Below are 19219 nucleotides of genomic sequence, written 5' to 3'. Positions count from 1 at the left end.
AAGGGCAGAAATCACCTAACATTCCTAAATTGTTTGGAATAACGTGCTTTAAAACATCAGGTATGATGTTGTATCGATCAGGTAGTGTAAGGGTTACGCCCGCTTCACAGTGACAGACCAAACTCCCCGTTTAACGCACCGCAAACAGTCCTCTATATACAGAGTAAACATGGCTCCCTCTATATACAGAGTAACATGGCTACCTCTGTATACTATGTAAACATGGCTCCCCTCTATATACAGTGTAAACATGGCTCCCTCTATATACAGAGTAACATGGCTCCCTCTATATACAGTGTAACATGGCTCCCCTCTATATACAGAGTAACATGGCTCCCCTCTATATACAGTGTAAACATGGCTCCTCTCTATATACAGAGTAACATGGCTCCCCTCTATATACAGAGTAACATGGCTCCCCTCTATATACAGTGTAAACATGGCTCCTCTCTATATACAGAGTAACATGGCTCCCCTCTATATACAGAGTAACATGGCTCCCCTCTATATACAGTGTAAACATGGCTCCTCTCTATATACAGAGTAACATGGCTTCCCTCTATATACCGTGTAAACATGGCTCCCTCTATATACAGAATAACATGGCTTCCCTCTATATACCGTGTAAACATGGCTCCCCTCTGTATATAGAGGGAGCCATGTTACTCTGTATATAGAGGGAGCCATGTTTCCACTGTATATAGTGTAACATGGCTCCCCTCTATATACAGAGTAACATAGCTCCCCTCTATATACAGTGTAAACATGGCTCCTCTCTATATACAGAGTAACATGGCTCCCCTCTATACAGGGGCGTACCTGGAGCATTTGGCACCCGGGGCGGATCCTTTATTTGGCACCCCCCTCCCCAACTTTGAAATGTAAAAAACAGCTGCAATTTTTTTTTAAATGTATGTTTATGCAGTGTGTGTATAGTGTGTAAAGTGTGTGTATATTGTGTGTATAGTGAGTGTGTATAGTGTGTACAGTGTGTGTATATTGTGTGTATAGTGAGTGTGTATAGTGTGTGTGTTTAGTGTGTATAGTGTGTGCAGTGTGTGTATAGAGTGTGTATAGTGTGTGTATGCAGTGTGTGTAGTGTGTGTGTATAGTGTGTGCATAGTGTATGCAGTGTGTGCAGTGTGTGCATAGTGTGTACAGTGTGTGTGTATATTGTGTGTATAGTGTGTGTAGTGTGTGTATAATGTGTGCAGTGTGTGCAGTGTGTATGTAGTGTGTGCATAGTGTATGCAGTGTGTGCATAGTGTGTACAGTGTGTGTGTGTAGTGTGTGTAGTGTGTGTATAGTGTGTATAGTGTGTGTATAGTGTGTATAGTGTGTGCAGTGTGTATGCAGTGTGTGTATAGTGTGTATGTAGTGTGTGTATAGTGTGTGCAGTGTGTGTATAGTGTGTGTATAGTGTGTGTATAGTGTGTGCAGTGTGTGTATAGTTAGTGCAGTGTGTGTATAGTGTATGCAGTGTGTGCAGTGTGTATGCAGTGTGTGTAGAGTGTGTATAGTGTATGCAGTGTGTGTATAGTGTGTGTATAGTGTGTGCAGTGTGTATAGTGTGTGCAGTGTGTATGCAGTGTGTGTAGTGTGTGTATGCAGTGTGTGTACAGTGTGTGTGTATAGTGTGTACAGTGTGTGTGTATATTGTGTGTATAGTGTGTGTATATTGTGTGTAGTGTGTGTATAGTGTGTGCAGTGTGTATGCAGTGTGTGTATAGTGTGTATGCAGTGTGTGTCCCCAAGCCCCTAGTCACACAACCAAATAAAAAAGCCCCTACCTACCCCCCTCACCCTAAAAAATAGTGAAGGGGGAATAAAATTACTACCCTGTAAAGTAAAATTCAACTTACTATTCAACGTCTTCTTCTTCTAAAATCTTCATTTTTTTAGCCCCAAAAAAGGCCAAATAAAAAGCCATCATACCCGTCAAACTTAAAAATAAAATAAAAAACCCGAGCACAAAAAAAAATTAATCCATCTTCACCCATGGAGGGCTCCGTGTCAGTGTTTATCAGGGATCCTTAGGATAGGTGTCAATCCATATCTGCCAAGTGACCCTATGTAGGGGGAACAGTCCCTATTCTGCTCTGTGTCAGTGTCTGGAGGGAGTATCTGCAGTAACACAGAGTGTCTGGGGGGAGTATCTGCAGTAACACAGGGTGTCTGGAGGGAGTATCTGCAGTAACACAAAGTGTCTGGGGGTAGTATCTACTTGTAACATTTATATGCACTAAAAAAAAAAATAATAAATTGAAAAAAAAATAAAAAATGGTTGCAGCTTCCGAATTAATCTAAAATGGATGCTGTCCAGTAGGTGGGAGGGTCTGCTAGGGAGGGTGTGCTGCTGATTAGCTGTAATGTGTCTGCTGACTGTGAGGTACAGGGTCAAAGTTTACTCAATGATGACGAATAGGGGGCGGACCGAACACCGCATGTGTTCGCCCGCGGTGGCGGACGCGAACACGCTAAGTTCGCCGGGAACTGTTCGCCGGCGGACAGTTCGGTACATCACTACCTGTGGATATTATATGGTTAAATGTATCTACCAAGTGTGGTCCTATGACATGGCCAAACTTTTTATAATAACAATTGGTAAGACCGTCTGGGCCCGGTGATTTACCCGGCGGAAGCGATTTTATTACCTGTAAGATTTCAGGCAAGGTAATGAGGGCGCCAAGTCTTTTATTTTGTTCCTCTGTTAGTCTAGGCAGGGAAATGTTAGACAAGAAGCTGTGGATATCCTGCGTGGATGGTTGGTGTGTCTTAGGGTCCTGTCTTATGTTATACAATGTTTCATAAAATTTAGCCATTTCTACAAGAATTTCCCTTGGATCATGCACTTTTCCTCCTGTGCGGTTGTGTAGATTTGGGATTTTCGATTGGGCTTGCTTCTGTCTTAGAAGCGATGCCAAAGCCTTACCCACTCTGTTACCCTGTGTGTAAGTGCTTATTTTCAGATTCTGAAGCATATGTGCCGTTTCGTGTAGTAGTAACTCGTTTATTTGTTTCGTGAGTGAGGCTATGTCTGTTGCCAAGTCCGCACAATTGGCACAATTTACCGTGATATCTATGCTTGTCCTACTTCTCCTGCTTCAACACCATTTACCTTTACAACCATTTCTTCCACATTGACCACAGGTAACTTGTGCAAAATGAAACATCAAAATCATTTGGACATCACATACCTTACTGCAAACATTTAAAATAAAGCAAGTACAGTAATGTTAACTAAATACAATGAATGAAAAAAAATACTTTACAATTTGGAAATGTTCATATAATATTGCTTTCTGCTATGTACTTTTCAAATATTCCGATCGATATTTTTTTCAATAACTAATAATAACAGTAATAATAACAAAAGAAAAGTTAACACTACAATCAAACAGGGGAATGTTTCTGCCATGTTCTCATTACAACTTGAAGCCCCGTGCCATGATAATTATGAAATCTGTCAGTCTTATTAATATTGAAGGTAAAATTATCCAAATTGCTTTTAAAAAAATACTGTACTTTGTGCATTATTCACTAGAAATCTTTAGAGAAAAGTGGAAATATGTTTACTAATCACAGCCTTGTTTTAATATATGTGGATAAGCTTTTCAAATGTTTTAATATTTCCTAACAGACATTTATATTTTTCTTCAAAATATTAAAATAAAGAATATTTAGTATATAAAAAAAATCATATAAAAATATAAAAAATAGTAAAATAAAAATAGTAAAATATGTTTCAGAATACTACATAATTTTAATAGTTTATCCAAAAATATTAAATCATTTGAAAATCGTGTTAAAAAATCTTACAATGAGGCACATAGTAGGCAAACATAATAATTCCATTGATATTTATTGTGCCTTGGCTCAATTAAAAAAAAAAAAAAATGCTAGCAACATACATACATTCTGTGGTTATGCCAGTCATATTCCATGATAGGCTTATATATGTTAAATATTATCTATCAATGGTGTTGATTTGATATTTAAGGATTATCTTATTAGCTGATTTAATATTTTTGGATAAATATTCAAAATATTAAAATATCAAAAAGTACATCATATATAGAAGATTTATAATTATATCAAAATGTTAACATATTTGTCAAAATGTTAAATCATTTTAAAGCTTATCCACAAATACTAAACTGAGGCCAATGATTGATATTTAACACTATATAAGTTTGGGGAAACAAAATTCAATTAGCATTTTGTCTCTTCATGATATAAAAATAACAAATACTTCTACCTCAACACTATGTGTTAAATAAATATGTAAGTGGTCACAATAGTTTAATCTAGACTTCACTGAATATGATAATGAGCGAGATTTTGAGACATTTACAAAAATAAAGGAGAAAGGATATGATATATGTAGTCTTCCAAAAAACCTAGAATGCAGAGTTAGACTTTCCCGATATATCCCTGAATGACTTGAAACAGAAAGTGCAATGTGATGCTTCATGCTTTGGACTGTCATGCTGCAATACGGATCAATTTCCACCTATTTGTTACAATTATGACATAAGAGTAGAGTGTTGTCTCGACCAATATGGAAGTGTCCCAACAAGTACAACTATACCTTATACATCCCCCACAACAGACGTTAAAACAATCTCTGTTTATCCAACTACTGCAACAACACCACCATTCAACTTCACACATTCCCTACACCTTCCACAATGACAACAGGTAGGCTACTTAATATATTAAAATTACTGGAATTTTTATAGTTTATTGCATGCTGAACAATTACTAACTTAGGAATGCTGCTTAGATACAAACACAATGTTCATTACTCAGTGCTTCTTGGATTTCAAAAATCACTAGATAAGGCTGGTGGAATTTGCAGAATATTATGTTACTGTAGTATTATAATATAGCTCTATGTAAGACAATAATATAGTTTAAATATGTCCTACGGTTATGTCTGTGACTACATTTATAGCTTTTGTTTCTGTTTAATCTACCTCCGTTTTCTTCTTCCTTGTTCTCCCAAACACCTGTATGTTTCTAATAATCTTTAAGAAAATCCCTTAATTTTCTTTTATGTCAGAAAATGATTTTTGTAGCATTATCAAAGAGCATACCGAACCCAAATATTGCACGTTGAAAAAAAAAGTGTCTTTAAACGTAACATTTTTAAAACGGAAAGCTACAGTGACAGGGTCTTAACACCACAATCTATCTGATAAGATTAATTGGTTATGGTGCTTAGAGTGACCCTTTAATTTTCCTTCCATTTTAAATTATATATGAATAAGATTTTTTTTCATTATAAAATCATTTTTGCAGCAAGATAATATGGTATGACGTAGATGATGTTCTATAATGCCTTTCTTTAAATTTAAGAATATTTTTGAAATACTTATTTTGTTTCTCTGTTATATGTCAACAGAAACCACATGCACTCCACTAGTCTCCAATGAATCTTGCAATTGGTCACAATGGTTTAATGTAGACTACCCTGAGTTTACTCGTGAAGGGGATTTAGAGACATTTGAAAAAATAAAGGAGAAAGGATATAATATATGTAGTATATGTAGTCTTCCAAAAGATGTAGAATGCAGAGCTAAAGCATATCCCAATTCATCCCTGAATGACCTGAAACAGAAAGTGCAATGTGATGCCACATTTGGACTGTCATGCTACAATAAGGATCAATTTCCACCTATTTGTTTGGATTATGAGATAAGAGTACAATGTTGTATCTTTGAACCATGTGTTAGTCTCGCAACAAGTATTCCTACTACAAATGAACACTCGACAGTTCTATCAACTAAAAACAGCAGTACCATTGAACCTCCTACCAGTAAAGAGACCAGCAGCACTGCCATAACTGTAACAAATTTCACCCCATATGTTCCAACTAGTGCACCAAGAACAGACATTAGAACAAACTCAACTGTACCAATTATCACAGAAAAGTCAGAGACCACCACCACCGAATGGGTTGTAATTAAACACTATACAAGTACGGCACAATCTGAGGCTCCCCAGATCATGGAAACTGCTAGTGTGATTTCCCAAAAAATAACACCAATTTCAGAAAAAACTCCTTCAAAAATGAGTTTGCTAAGTACAACTATCAACGACAGAACATCAATCTTCTGTTACTGCCATGTAAATGGCTCATCATTCTCACCAGGTATAATTTATATTTTATCTATTTACAAAACGGTAGCAATAATTATTTGTATATATTTTTTTTTTATATAAGCCGTCATCATCCTTTACATTTTTGCCTTTCCAATAGCACATTTACTAATTGATTGCTATATGTGAATGATGCCTCATGCCGCAATTCAGTTCCAAACTTGAGGTAACAAAATATGTTTTTTTAATTAATGTTTTTGCTCTTTTTATACATAAAATCCATTCTTCATGCAAAGTTTCAGCCATGCATAAATTACTACTCATTTCATTTTAAAATATAATGCATCTTGTATTTTGGCTGACTGTTCAGAGATCTGTGGGGACATGAACACAGTTATGAAATGTTAATGCTAAAATTGAAGAAAGTCCACTTTGACTAAAACATATTTTTTTCCACCAATTATCTGAGCCTAAATGTTTTGCATTAGTTGTAAAGTCAACACTACATGCTGTAAAGTACCAACAGCTACCCTATAAAGTTTGGACAAACAAATGTGTGCCTATATGTCACTTGTTTTGTACTATTTTCTAACTTGTATTCTAAGTGAATGCTGTAGGCTCAGTTCTTTTCAAAGTCATAAAATCTGCAAACTCATGTTTTTTTTTAATCAAAATATTTAAGTTTTTTTTTTATCGCAAGATAATCCTCATAACATACAATGTCTGCGATATTCATTTAAGCTTGAAAATGGTTATTTACCTTGTGTTTTATAATGGACTCTGAACTCACTATTAATATAGAGGGGCCTGGCAATATGGTTCCTCCAATCTTCTCACATTTTATGTGTTGCTGTGATGTTTAACCCCTTATGGATACATGACATGTGTGACATGTCATGATTCCCTTTTATTCCAGAAGTTTGGTCCTTAAGGGGTTAAATATGTGATGTGTGTGCAGCCACTGATTCCCATCCGATTTTTATATACCTAAGAGAAGGGCCTGCTTAATTATATCCTTCCTCTCACACAATTTGCTGCAAAAAACAGGTAAAAGTCATCCCGTCCACGTTTCACAATGATAAAAACTTTGAATCAAGCATTTTTCTGGTCCAGAGGCCCCCCACATACCCTAGTGGTGGATAGCATACTGATGCTCCATTATTCCCTGAATAATATGCTAGCAGGGGCACAGCTACTACTGCCCATCCACTTCCTCCCTTACTCTTTTATTGGTGCTAAGGGGTTCAGGAAGTTGAACAATTTTATTTGAAGACCAGTGAGTCAACAAGGAAGTTTACTTCAGTTTCCCCGAAGTACCAAGCCATTTAAATAAATTAAATTCAGCAGTATAACATGTTAATGCCTACAAGGGTACCCCTGCAGGGTAACATTCCCACAGTCTCCTTTAGTGTCCTCCAATTCTATGTCCAGCCATGTTGTACTGCTCTGCAAATAAAACTGACTTTGCCCTATGTCCCTAAATATATGTGAAATAGCATGTTTTTTCTTTTCCTTGGAAATCAGATATAACCAAATGGTAGATCTCCTAATTGTAGTAGAACTTGTATTCTCATGAAAACAAGCAGTTTTGAGGGTGTCAAAAAATTATGTTGGAAGTTGGAAGTAATTTTACATCTAGGGGTCACTCTTCTAAGATACGTATTAAGTAATAATACTTAAGTAATATGTCCCCAATATATCTAATAAAAATCCTCAATATGTCTAAAAACATGCTTTTCAATTGTGTGTTTCAGGTGATGTAATTTACAACAAGACTGATGAAGCTGGTTGCAATTTCTATGCCATCTGCAATAAGGAATGCAAACTTGATAGGTTTCCAGGGACATGCAGAGGATCCACACCTACACCTACAACACCAAAGACAGAGCCAATATCTACAACTCCAGATAAAGGTTGTCCTCCAAGAAAGGTAAGCAGACATATTAGAATTTAAATTATCCATTTAAATTCTAGATATGGCTCAAACGACCCATTTGATTCTTTACATACGTGCAGTTAACCAACTGTGTAATTATACTGGTCAGGATGGTAAGAATCATGGTTGGAGTTTTAGGACAGGTAGTTGTTTGTCATTCCTGAATTTAAAGACACACCGATCATTATAGTATAATTAATATACATATATATATATATATATATATATATATATATAACACAATGTGTTTCCTTTTACAGATAAATGAAACTTGGTTCATCAACAACTGTACAGTAGCCACATGTCATGAAAACAACATAATTACTATTGAGTCTGTGTCATGTCCACCAGTGCAAAAACCAACCTGTGCTAATGATTTCCCCCCTGTCCAAGTTTACAGTCCAGATGGATGTTGCTATCATTATGAATGCCGTTGTGAGTAATCCAAGCAAACAAACAAGCACTGTTATAACAATAGAATGTGGAGAGAAGTATCCAAGGCTGTCATGGTGGTTTGCCAGGATTGAGTAGTAGATTTGTGACCCAACAGTGCAAATCTCAATGACATACAAATTCTTGTACTAATTATGCCAGAGCTGAAATTGAGTGTGCCAGGCTGACTGATCTAATATTGCTTAAATATAAGTGCATCATAAACATTATGCATATTTTAAATAATTATCACAATCAAAACATGAACACATAATTGCATATAGTATTTATGTATCAGTTTATATACATATAACTTGATATTTTGTAAAGATCTTTATACATATTTTAAAGTTTTTTTCAAAAACATCATACATTATTAATTAAATGGCTGTTAGCACATATTGAGAAGTGTAGTGGTTCTTGAAGTTAAGGGCAATCATTAAATGGAATGTGGAATTAATTATACTGTGTTAACACCAAACTGTTTTTTTAACTTTTATAGGTGTCTGCACTGGTTGGGGTGACCCTCATTACATCACTTTTGATGGAACCTACTACACTTTCCTAGACAACTGCACCTATGTTCTTGTGCAGCAAATTAACCCTAGAATTGACAACTTCAGAGTCCTTATTGATAATTATTTCTGTGGCACAAAGGATGGTTTATCTTGTCCACAGTCTATCCTGATTTACTACAAGGATAATGAAGTTGTGCTAACCCGTATTCTGTACAATGGAGTAATGACCAACCGGGTGAGTTGGGACATTAAATTGCTTAAAGTGACTTTGTTTTTTTCAGATGTCTTTGCATATTTTTTTTACATTCTGACTTTGTTTAGAGACTTACGGGTGCATTGGGGAGTTATCTAAAGCTGTCCATGGCAGGTTACCTGAAGCCTTCTGTCCACAGTTCCTGGTGCTTCAATGCAGTTCTCTCATACATGCATGAGAATACAGCACTGATGTCTATTAGACAAGTGCATCCATTGCATTCATTCTTAGCCAAACCGATTCTTTTGATAAAAAAACTGATTCCTCTGAAACAAAACCTGCCAATTTATGTTAAACTAATTGATTAAGACAGGCAAAAAGCTGGGAATTTTAAATCTGAATCACAAGACAAAATAAAAGGTTTCATCCATGAAAAGGGACAAATCAATTTGTTGACAAACAAATCAGTTCATATAAGGATGAGTGCAACAAATGCACACATCTAATGTCTAAGGAAGATCTTGTGAGTGCAGGAGACTCAAATGAATAAGGCCTCGATTTAATTTGTTTAGATCAGCATTTCAAAATATCACAAATATCAGAAAAACATTTCAAACAATTTATCTACAAAAATCAAGACGGATGGGGTAAAAATCCTTTTTTTTTTTTAAATCTACAAAGCTGCAAGACATTCACTCTAGAGTGGCCTCACCACTCAGATTCAAAGGGAACCACCCTTCCTGTTCCAACTCGAAATGGTTCAAGATGGACTTCCAAGCGGGAGAACTGAAATAAAAGGGTTGAAAATCCAGGCGCAAGTCCCCAAGTTTGTTGAAACTTTTTTTTAGTGATCACTATAGCTGGAGGAAATTGCCTCCTTATGCCGTGAACTTGTAATTCTGTCCATCCAGAGTTCTCAGCACAAGGCCTTGGGGAGCAACAAACTGAAACTGACATAAAAAAGATGAATGTGTACTCCAATTTATTAGAGCAAAGCAAGGGTTTATATAAGCTTCTTGAGGAGTTTTGAGACTTTCAGGGGTGTGTATGATTAAGTCATAATACATAATTAAACAAACAGGTTGAGACATTTTGTGCAATCATATTGCAGAGCAAGATATGTTATAATGAAGGGGCTTGCCTTTTTTGTTACTTGAACCTTTGTTCATACATGCTAAACTTCACTTTTTTTTTGTCTACAAAGCTTGCGTAGCAATAGACTAATCAGAACTGGTTTTAGCTAGAAACATAAGGTTTTTTTAAGGAAACTGTAGCAGAATATGATTAACTGGCTCAAACTAGTTTCAAAATGTCATCGAAGGGCATTGCAGGAACAAAAGGATTTTTAACCCTTCAAAGACTGTGAATTCTTGTAGATAAATTATTTGAAATGTTTTTCTAACAGATTGTGATCATTTGAAATTCTGATCAAACAAATTAAATCAAGGTCTAAGTCTCGTGCAATGTAAGAATCAGTCTGATTCCTCACAGCCATGTCTAGCAATGGCAATAGAGATAGAACTTTTGACAACCTCTGGCTTTTCCATTTAACAAAGCAGCCCCTACTTTGTCTTATGTTACATTTAGACTATATTCAAATTCCAATAAAATTGTAACACAGTCAATATGAGTATTTCATAAATATATATATATATATATATTTTTTTTTTAATATAATTGTTGTAGACAATTTGAAAAAAAAAACACATAAGAATGTTTGATCATTATGTATGTATATTTTACTAACAAATATTTCCTGCATAATTTGACATGATGAATAAGGATGATCACTTTTGAAATTTTCCCAACAGATAAGATTCAATCAGAACTGGGTAACACCTGGATTCTCCATGAATGGTATTTTTGTAACAAGTGCTGGTATCAACATGGTTGTTGACATTCCAGAAATTAATGCTCACATCTCATTTAGTGGAATGATCTTTGAAATTAACCTGCCATTCAGCTTATTTGGTCACAATACAGAAGGGCAGTGTGGTATGTATCTGTTCGTATCCTATTTAATTTTATTTTATGGAAAAAAAAATGTTACCACAATGCACCATTAACCCCTTAAGGACACATGACATGTGTGACATGTCATGATTCCCTTTTATTCCAGAAGTTTGGTCCTTAAGGGGTTAAACGTTGCATTTTTAGAAATATTTGATTCTGTATGCTGTTTTATGTTACATTCCTGTACATGTTTAGAATATTGGTCATGAGATTGTATGCTACTTTTATAACACTATTTAAGATGCAATATGTAGAGTAGCAGAAGTATATGCTTAATCTCATTCTCTACGTTAAAGGTCTTTGCCTCTTTTATTTTGTTAAGCTATTAAAGCACAGGCTGTTCTTAAAGTAAAACTGAAAGTAGTACTATTATAAAGTTATTTTATTTATTTTTTCGTGTATCATTATGGCTTTACATTGTTGTGGATAAATAACCCAAAGTATGTTCAAGGGAAAACAGATTGTTGTAATGAGTGCTCGGAGAAGCAAGAAGACACACTCACGGTTTGTGAATCTAAGATTGCTTCTGCTTTAATTGGGAGAGCTTACAGATTATATAGAGAAATAGCTATGTGCAAAAAGAAATGCAGAACTAGCCATAATTATGAAGGTCACAACACACACAATTACTGGAACTTTTGCCACATTACAAGAAAGGGAGGGGGACAGGGCAGCTGCAAAGTTTCTCTGAAAGCTGAAGGGCATCATAACAGATAAGAACAAAAATGTGTGTGTACGTGCAAACCGCTAAATTAGGGTAAAATTCATCTTCACATATAAAGCGTATCATGATCCAAGTTAGTCAATTTTAAACAGACTGAACATCAGGTCAGCTGTAGCTTCTTTCACAATTCCCCTCTTTTGACCCCTAGGTTCACCCAGGTGTCAGAGGTATGTCCAGATGTGCTAGTCACAGCTGTGGGCCTTTTTATTATTTCTTCACCACAGTTCACTCAGATAGGGCGAGCCAGGGGTCATCAGATGAATGTTTCTTCATTAGTTACACAGCGCTTTAGGTGTTAGAAGTAAGAGAAGCTGACATGTAAGTTGAGGTTCAACCAACATGAGGTTTTGATTTACAAAAGGATGATAGAAGACAGGAGAAGAACTTAAAAGTAAGAAAGATCAACATAACAACAAATACTGCAAAGAGTATAATAGAAACATAGAAAGTGACGGCAGATAAGAACCATTCGGCCCATCTAGTCTGCCCAATTTTCTAAATACTTTCATTAGTCCCTGGCCTTATCTTATAGTTAGATTAGTAAGATGGCCTTATGCCTATCCCATGCATGCTTAAACTCCTGTACTGTGTTAACCTCTACCACTTCAGTAAGAATATGGAACGCTTCACGAATTTGCGTGTCATCCTTGCGCAGGGGCCATGCTAATCTTCTCTGTACCGTTCCAATTTTAGTATATATGCTGCCGAACCTAGCACAAAATTTGACTGACTTGTATAGAGTGTGATGTGGGAGTCTAATAAGCCCCAGTGAGATTTGAACTCACAACCCCTGGTTTACAAAACCAGTGCTCTAACCCCAGAGCTATGGAGCCATGATTAAATGGATTCCACCTTTGCAGATATACAGCCACCACTCATCTGTGAATGCTTTCCACAAGGTTATAGATTATGTCTGTGGCAATATGTGCCCCCCATACAAACAAACAAATCAGAATTTTTGAGGTTGGGTGCTGATGTTGAACGGATAGGGCTTACTCTTAAAGGTCCATTTAATTATTTAGTGTACCTTATTGTCTGTCATGGCACAGCCCGAGCCCTGCAGACAGCAAGACGTGGCCACCCCTTTAAGAAGCCTGGCTGGGTTTATACTCACAGCTCCAGCATCCCAGTCGGGTTCTCTGCCATGACATCCACCATGGGGCTTTAATATTTTCTTGATAAGCATGTTTAGCCATGCACCCAATCCAAAGGTCCAATCCCATTCCCCAAAGAATCCATTGTCTTGCTTAGTGTAATTTACTAGGTTATGCAGGTCTTGTATGTGTTCATAGATCATGGTCACATGATCTGAGAGGTCATAAACAACACATACCCTTGAAGCCTCACATCCTAAATCATGCTTCAGTTATAAGTAGTCAATGGCTGCCCTGTTTTCAATGATTGCTTTCTTATTAGCTAAGGTATCCATTAGAAGCTCTTCTAAGGCCTGGGAGGTTGCAATTAAACCTTTTGCAAGGGGGCAGGCAAGGGCATTTATAACTCTAGCATTGTATACTGCTAGTCCGGGGACCCCTACTAGAAAGAGTGCCAAAGCAGACCATGGAGGTGTTAAAAGATCTATAGGGGAGACAGCATCTAGCTTAGATACTACTTTGGTTATCAGCCTGGCAGTTGCAAGTAAATATCCAACATATCTAAGCTGTAGTAACATTGAGAGATTTTAGGGCATAAGGGAGCTTAATAGGAGGTGGTGGTCCTTGGGACCAATTATAGCAGGCAGGTGGTTGCCCTAGGGGCTCCTGGGCATACATGCAAATTTCCTCATAATTTTATTGCATATACCATGGGCCTCCACTATACTTACTGCCCTTCTCGTAGGCTACGGCCATTAGAGTAGGCTACTGTGCTCTGTATATTGGATCCCATGGTTTGTACAGATAACGTTTTATTACTGGCAGAGGAGTCGGGACTGTTATCAGGCAGGAATCTATAGCATTTTTGGTGCTGTGCAGGGGGTTACGGAAAAAAGAGGTTAGGCTAAAAGCCTCTGCTATCTGCATCCATTTGTTCCCTTGCCATATGTCATTCTCTTTCAGTATCAGATCTGAGTAACATAATCTAATGCAAAACACAACTGTAAAGGATGTGAAAGCGTTCATGTTGGAGGATCGGTTGGTGTGACTAGTTTACAGTGGAGCTAAACTCAAAAGGCAGGCAATTGCTCAGAGCATTGAGCTCTTTAAGCTGCATTGTGAAGTCTGTGATTGGACAGCCACATAAACTCAGGGTGGAGTAAGAAGGGGAGGGCTTGCAGCAGACAAGAGATTGTTTAGCTTTTACAAACTGTTTTAGATATACCCCTGCATAAGTGAATTCCTGCAGGTTTTTATTGGTGGTATATTTACTAAATAGTGATTTATTTATTTATTATTATTATTTTTTTTTATTTGGGCATTGGAGTATCCTTTTAAGTGCATATGTTGACACTTTTTTCTCCTGATGTAACATACAGGCACCTGCTCCAATAATAGAACGGAAGATTGCAGACTGCCTAATGGTAAAATCAGTTCAGATTGCTCTCAGATGGCTTATCATTGGAATGCGACTGACAATCCATACTGCAATTTACCACATCCTACGCCTTCTTTATCAACTGTATCACCTTCACCAACAACAGCATGTCCACATTCCAGTGTCTGTGATGTGATCCTAAGCAAGTAGGTGACATTTATGTGCTGACTTATCATTATTGTCATTTTTATTTTATAGATGTGAAATTCATTTTCCATTATTAGAAGTATTAGAAATAGTTTAATTTAGCTTTTATCACCATGTTGTCATTTTCAATTTTGAACAATAGAATCAGTAAACCAAATATTTCAGAAAAAAACACAAACACACACACACACAAAAATAGATGTTAAAAAACTTTACAAATTCACTGAAAAGGGTCTTAATATTTTCTGAATGCACTACACAAAGTATATTTGTATATTTTAAGTATATTTGTGTATATTAACTATCTCACATTTCATTTCCAGTATTTTTGCAGAATGTCACAAAATAATAAACCCAGGTCCCTTTCATAAAGGTTGTCTCTTTGATGCCTGTCGTATTCTCAATGATTCTGTGGCATGCACAAGTATACAGATCTATGCCTCGTTGTGCACTTCCAATGGAATTTGTGTAGACTGGAGACGGGAAGCTGGAAACCATTGTCGTAAGTTATACAGTAGAAAAATAAGATGAAACCTTTTGATAAGATAAAGTAATTATTATTATTTATTCCTATCAGAAAAAAAAAACTTAGAATATAATGGATTTTTTTCTGTGCAAATACAGCATACAACTGCCCAGCTGGAAAGATATATAATGCCTGTGGTCCTGCTTATCCTACAACATGTCAAAATGGGTAAGACTACAAATTATATCACATATAGGAGGAATAAACTGCCAGCAATTGAAATAACAGCACTCTTCCAATTTAATGACATGGCTTATTTATTAAAGTAAGAAAAAGGAATAAGGGAAGCGTGACAAAGTGGCCGTTATTTTGGTATGTTTATTAGTTATAGTCTCGGGCGCATTATATGCCCTTCAAACGGAGTTTGAACTCCCTTCACATTTTACTTTTGCATATCTCCAAATTAAAGCTCTTATGCCTAACAACAAGATGCGCACAATGCAGCAAATCCTACGTTCTTCTATCACGAAATTCGAACATGCGCAGCAATATCTCCACCAAAGTAAACACCATCAATCTGCTATGACAGTCTCACCAATTTACAAGAAATAATGATATGGAAATTCAGGACAGAATGGCAAACTGCCATCCAGGAAATTATAACACAAGTGGAATGGGAGAAAATCTTTACAGCCAGGGGTCAAGTCCTGGGGAAAAAAGTGTGGGAACTCCCGCCCCTCCCCCCCCCCAAAAAAAAACAAAAAACACTTGTATGCATATATAAACGCGTGCACACACATACACTCACAGACGCACACATACTCAGACACTCACACAGTGGTGTATTTCAATTTTGTGCTGCCATAGGCATGACTATACCTGAGCACCCCCCTAACCTAAATTTACCACCCCTTCCTGGCAAGGGCGCACCGCTTCCTGATTAAGAACCCACCCCTTCCTCTTAAGACTCCACCTTTTCCTGCTCCTTTTAAAGAAATACTATAGTGCCAGGAAAACAAAGCTGTTTTCCTGGCACTATAATTCCCTATAGTGCCCCCGTCCCCCACTCAACACTGAAGGGGTTAAAATCCTATGGGTAATTAGCAGATGCTGGATGTCCTCATGCACAGGGTGGGGACGTCCAGCATCAGTTAGGCGACTTTTGGTCACCTAACCACCCGAAAGTCCCTCTAGTGGCTGTCTGGTAGACAGCCAGTAGAGGTGGAGTTACCCCTCAAGGTAATTATTGCAGTTTCTGAGAAACCGCAATAATTACACTTGCAGGTTTAAGGGGACTGGGACACTGCACCCAGACCACTTCAATGAGCTGAAGTTGTCTGGGTGCCTATAGTGTCCCTTTAAGCACACTCTCTGACAGACACCCACACTGGCAGATACACACTGACAGTAACACACACACTCAATGACAAACACACAGACGTCACTGATTTGACACGCACACATTCACTGACACACACTAATTCATTGACAGACACACACAAACACACTGACAGACACACACTAATAGTCACACACACACTAAATGACAGACTCTCACTGATTTGACAGACACTTACAAACATACACTAAGAGAAGCACATACACGCAAACATACACTAAGAGAAGCACATACACGCAAACATACACTAACAGAAGCACACACGTGCATACACTAACAGAAGCACATACACTCATACGCACACACACGCATACACTAACAGAAGCACATACACGCAAACATACACATGCATACACTAACAGAAGCACATACACTCATACACACACGTACATACGCTAACAGACGTAAGTACACTCATACACACACACTGACACAAACATACACTAACAGACATAAACTAACAGACATACACACACACATACACTAACAGACACACATACACACTAACAGACACACACACACATACACTAACAGACATACACACACATACATACTAACAGACATACACGCACATACACTAACAGACATAAACACATACACTAACAGACACACACACAGACATAAACACATACACTAACAGACACACACATACACTAACAGACACACACTAACAGACATAAACACATACACTAACAGACACACACAGACATACACTAACAGACACACACAGACATACACTAACAGACATACACTAACAGACACACATATATACAAATAATTAATATTATTAATATTGCCCACCCTCCCTACCTTTTAGGAAACCTGTCAAGGGGGCCACCTGATTGCTCCTCTCTCCCCCCCCGGCGGGCGGCTCTCTCCCCCCCGGCGGGCGGCTCTCTCCCGGTCACACACGGCGAGGGAGCTGTGTCCTCTCTGCTCCCTCTCGCCGCGTGGGTTGTCTGCTGATACAGGGAGCCGGAATATGACGTCATATTCCGGCTCCCTGCATCAGAAAACGGCACGCGGCGAGTGGGAGCAGAGAGGACACAGCTCCCTCGCCGTGTGTGACCGGGAGAGAGCCGCCCGCCGGGGGGGAGAGAGGAGCAATCAGGTGGCCCCCCCATGACAGGGGGAATACAGGGCATTGGGGGCGGCATTTTTTGCCGCCCCCTGAGTGCCTGCAGGGGGAACGGCGTTCCTGCTGTGAAAAAAGTGCAGGAACGCCGTTCCCATGCGTTCCTGCAGGACTCGAGCCCTGTTTACAGCACATGAAGGACTTTCATCATGTGCTTCACACTTTGAAATATCACAAAATATACTGTATTGGTGGAATATGGTACCCACTCACCTCAGATCAATCTATCGGGAAGCGGAAGACATGTGCTGGAGATGTCTCATAAAGGCACTGTGAGAAACTGCCTTTCGTCACTGTTTTTTTTGTAACCAACTGCCCTTTACCCCTGGCTTTTGGAGGAGCCTGATTGCCAGCCTCCTGCCTCATGACTATGGCCCTGGTGTGTATGGCCCTTTAAGAACAGTCTGGGGACACATTGAAGCATTTGGGAACAATGCCCCTTTAAGACTGTGTCCCCAGTCCCCTAAAATACTTTGTTTGTGCCCTTTTCCCACTTGATTCAGTAAATGGGGCTTACTGAACCAAGTATTACACAGGCGGACCACACAGAAGTGGGAGTGTGCGGCTAATTTACCTCCCAGGCTGTGAGGTTGCTGTAGGTAAACTGCCGACTGCTGGGTGGCCGCCGTTCGTACAAACAAACACGTGGCAGAGGCCATCTTTATTCAGTCGAACGCGGTCAGCGGTGTGTGCCCCTGAATCTATGGAACTGAAATTGGCTACACATTTGAACGAACACTGCTGACCCCTACCTTCTCGTCCACTCAGTTTTCAGCCTCAGCGTCTAAGTCCCGTTCAGCGATTTGAACACACAGCGAGATTAAGCTATTTGCGCTAACGGTACCCGTTCGTGCATGCGAATAGGACTTAGTCATTTTTTCAGTGTAAAATTGACTGGTCACAAAGGACTTCCGACTAACTTTTTAACTACTGGAGGGATTTTTTATGATTTTTGAGAGTGTTTATATTTGAAGTATGCTGAGTAAGAATGTTTTTATGGAGATTGGATGTATAGTTTTAAAGTTATAGTATATGTGTAAAAAGTATATTTTTCCTGCCTGTGATATAATTACTGTACACAATGGGTTAATGTAATTATCACAGGCAGGAAAAATATACTTTTTACACATATACTATAACTTTAAAACTATACATCCAATCTCCATAAAAACATATTCTTACTCAGCATACTTCAAATATAAACACTCTCAAAAATCATAAAAAATCCCTCCAGTAGTTCAAAAGTTAGACGGAAGTCCTTTGTGACGGTCAATTTTACAGAGGATTTTGTGGGAATGAATGGGAGTGTTTTACTGTATATTACGTGTTTTATTGGTTGTTCTTCAAACCCCTGTGGGTGGTACTATGTGTGTAAAACCTGCATAAAAGTAAGCCATTTGGTGCTGATTAAAGAGATCATCTTGTACCTTCATGAAGTTTCGACTCATGTTTGGGGGATTGGACAACTACACTCTGGGGACTGCTATAATCACTTTACTCCCCAGGGTATAATCACTAAGCTCTGCTAAGAGCTTGTTCCTATTCCTGCTCTCTGGAATTCAGAGAGGTCGACCTACTGAAAGCTGGACCCTGGGTGGGTGGAGACGGCGAGACCCCAA

General features: G+C 38.1%; 1 protein-coding gene and 1 non-coding gene across 2 annotated transcripts in view; one reads left to right on the top strand and one right to left on the bottom strand.

Moving 5' to 3' along the window:
- LOC134578519 (mucin-5AC-like) overlaps positions 1–19219 on the top strand; it is a 91864-nt gene that overhangs the window by 50970 nt on the left and 21675 nt on the right. Inside the window, exons 31-39 of the mRNA XM_063437503.1 lie at positions 4633–4701; positions 5408–6157; positions 7860–8035; positions 8302–8476; positions 8976–9226; positions 10996–11179; positions 14395–14599; positions 14924–15102; positions 15225–15294. Of these exons, the coding sequence (XP_063293573.1) occupies positions 4633–4701; positions 5408–6157; positions 7860–8035; positions 8302–8476; positions 8976–9226; positions 10996–11179; positions 14395–14599; positions 14924–15102; positions 15225–15294 (2059 nt within the window). The remainder of the gene's footprint in view (positions 1–4632; positions 4702–5407; positions 6158–7859; positions 8036–8301; positions 8477–8975; positions 9227–10995; positions 11180–14394; positions 14600–14923; positions 15103–15224; positions 15295–19219) is intronic.
- LOC134579673 (U6 spliceosomal RNA) lies at positions 12532–12638 on the bottom strand. Its single transcript, XR_010086221.1, has one exon. It is a non-coding gene; the product is annotated as a U6 spliceosomal RNA (small nuclear RNA).

The sequence above is a fragment of the Pelobates fuscus genome, chromosome 12 (assembly GCF_036172605.1).
Source record: "Pelobates fuscus isolate aPelFus1 chromosome 12, aPelFus1.pri, whole genome shotgun sequence".
Taxonomy (NCBI): domain Eukaryota; kingdom Metazoa; phylum Chordata; class Amphibia; order Anura; family Pelobatidae; genus Pelobates; species Pelobates fuscus.
Note: the sequence above shows the minus strand (reverse complement) of the source record. Positions and strands in the feature narration are given on the sequence as shown.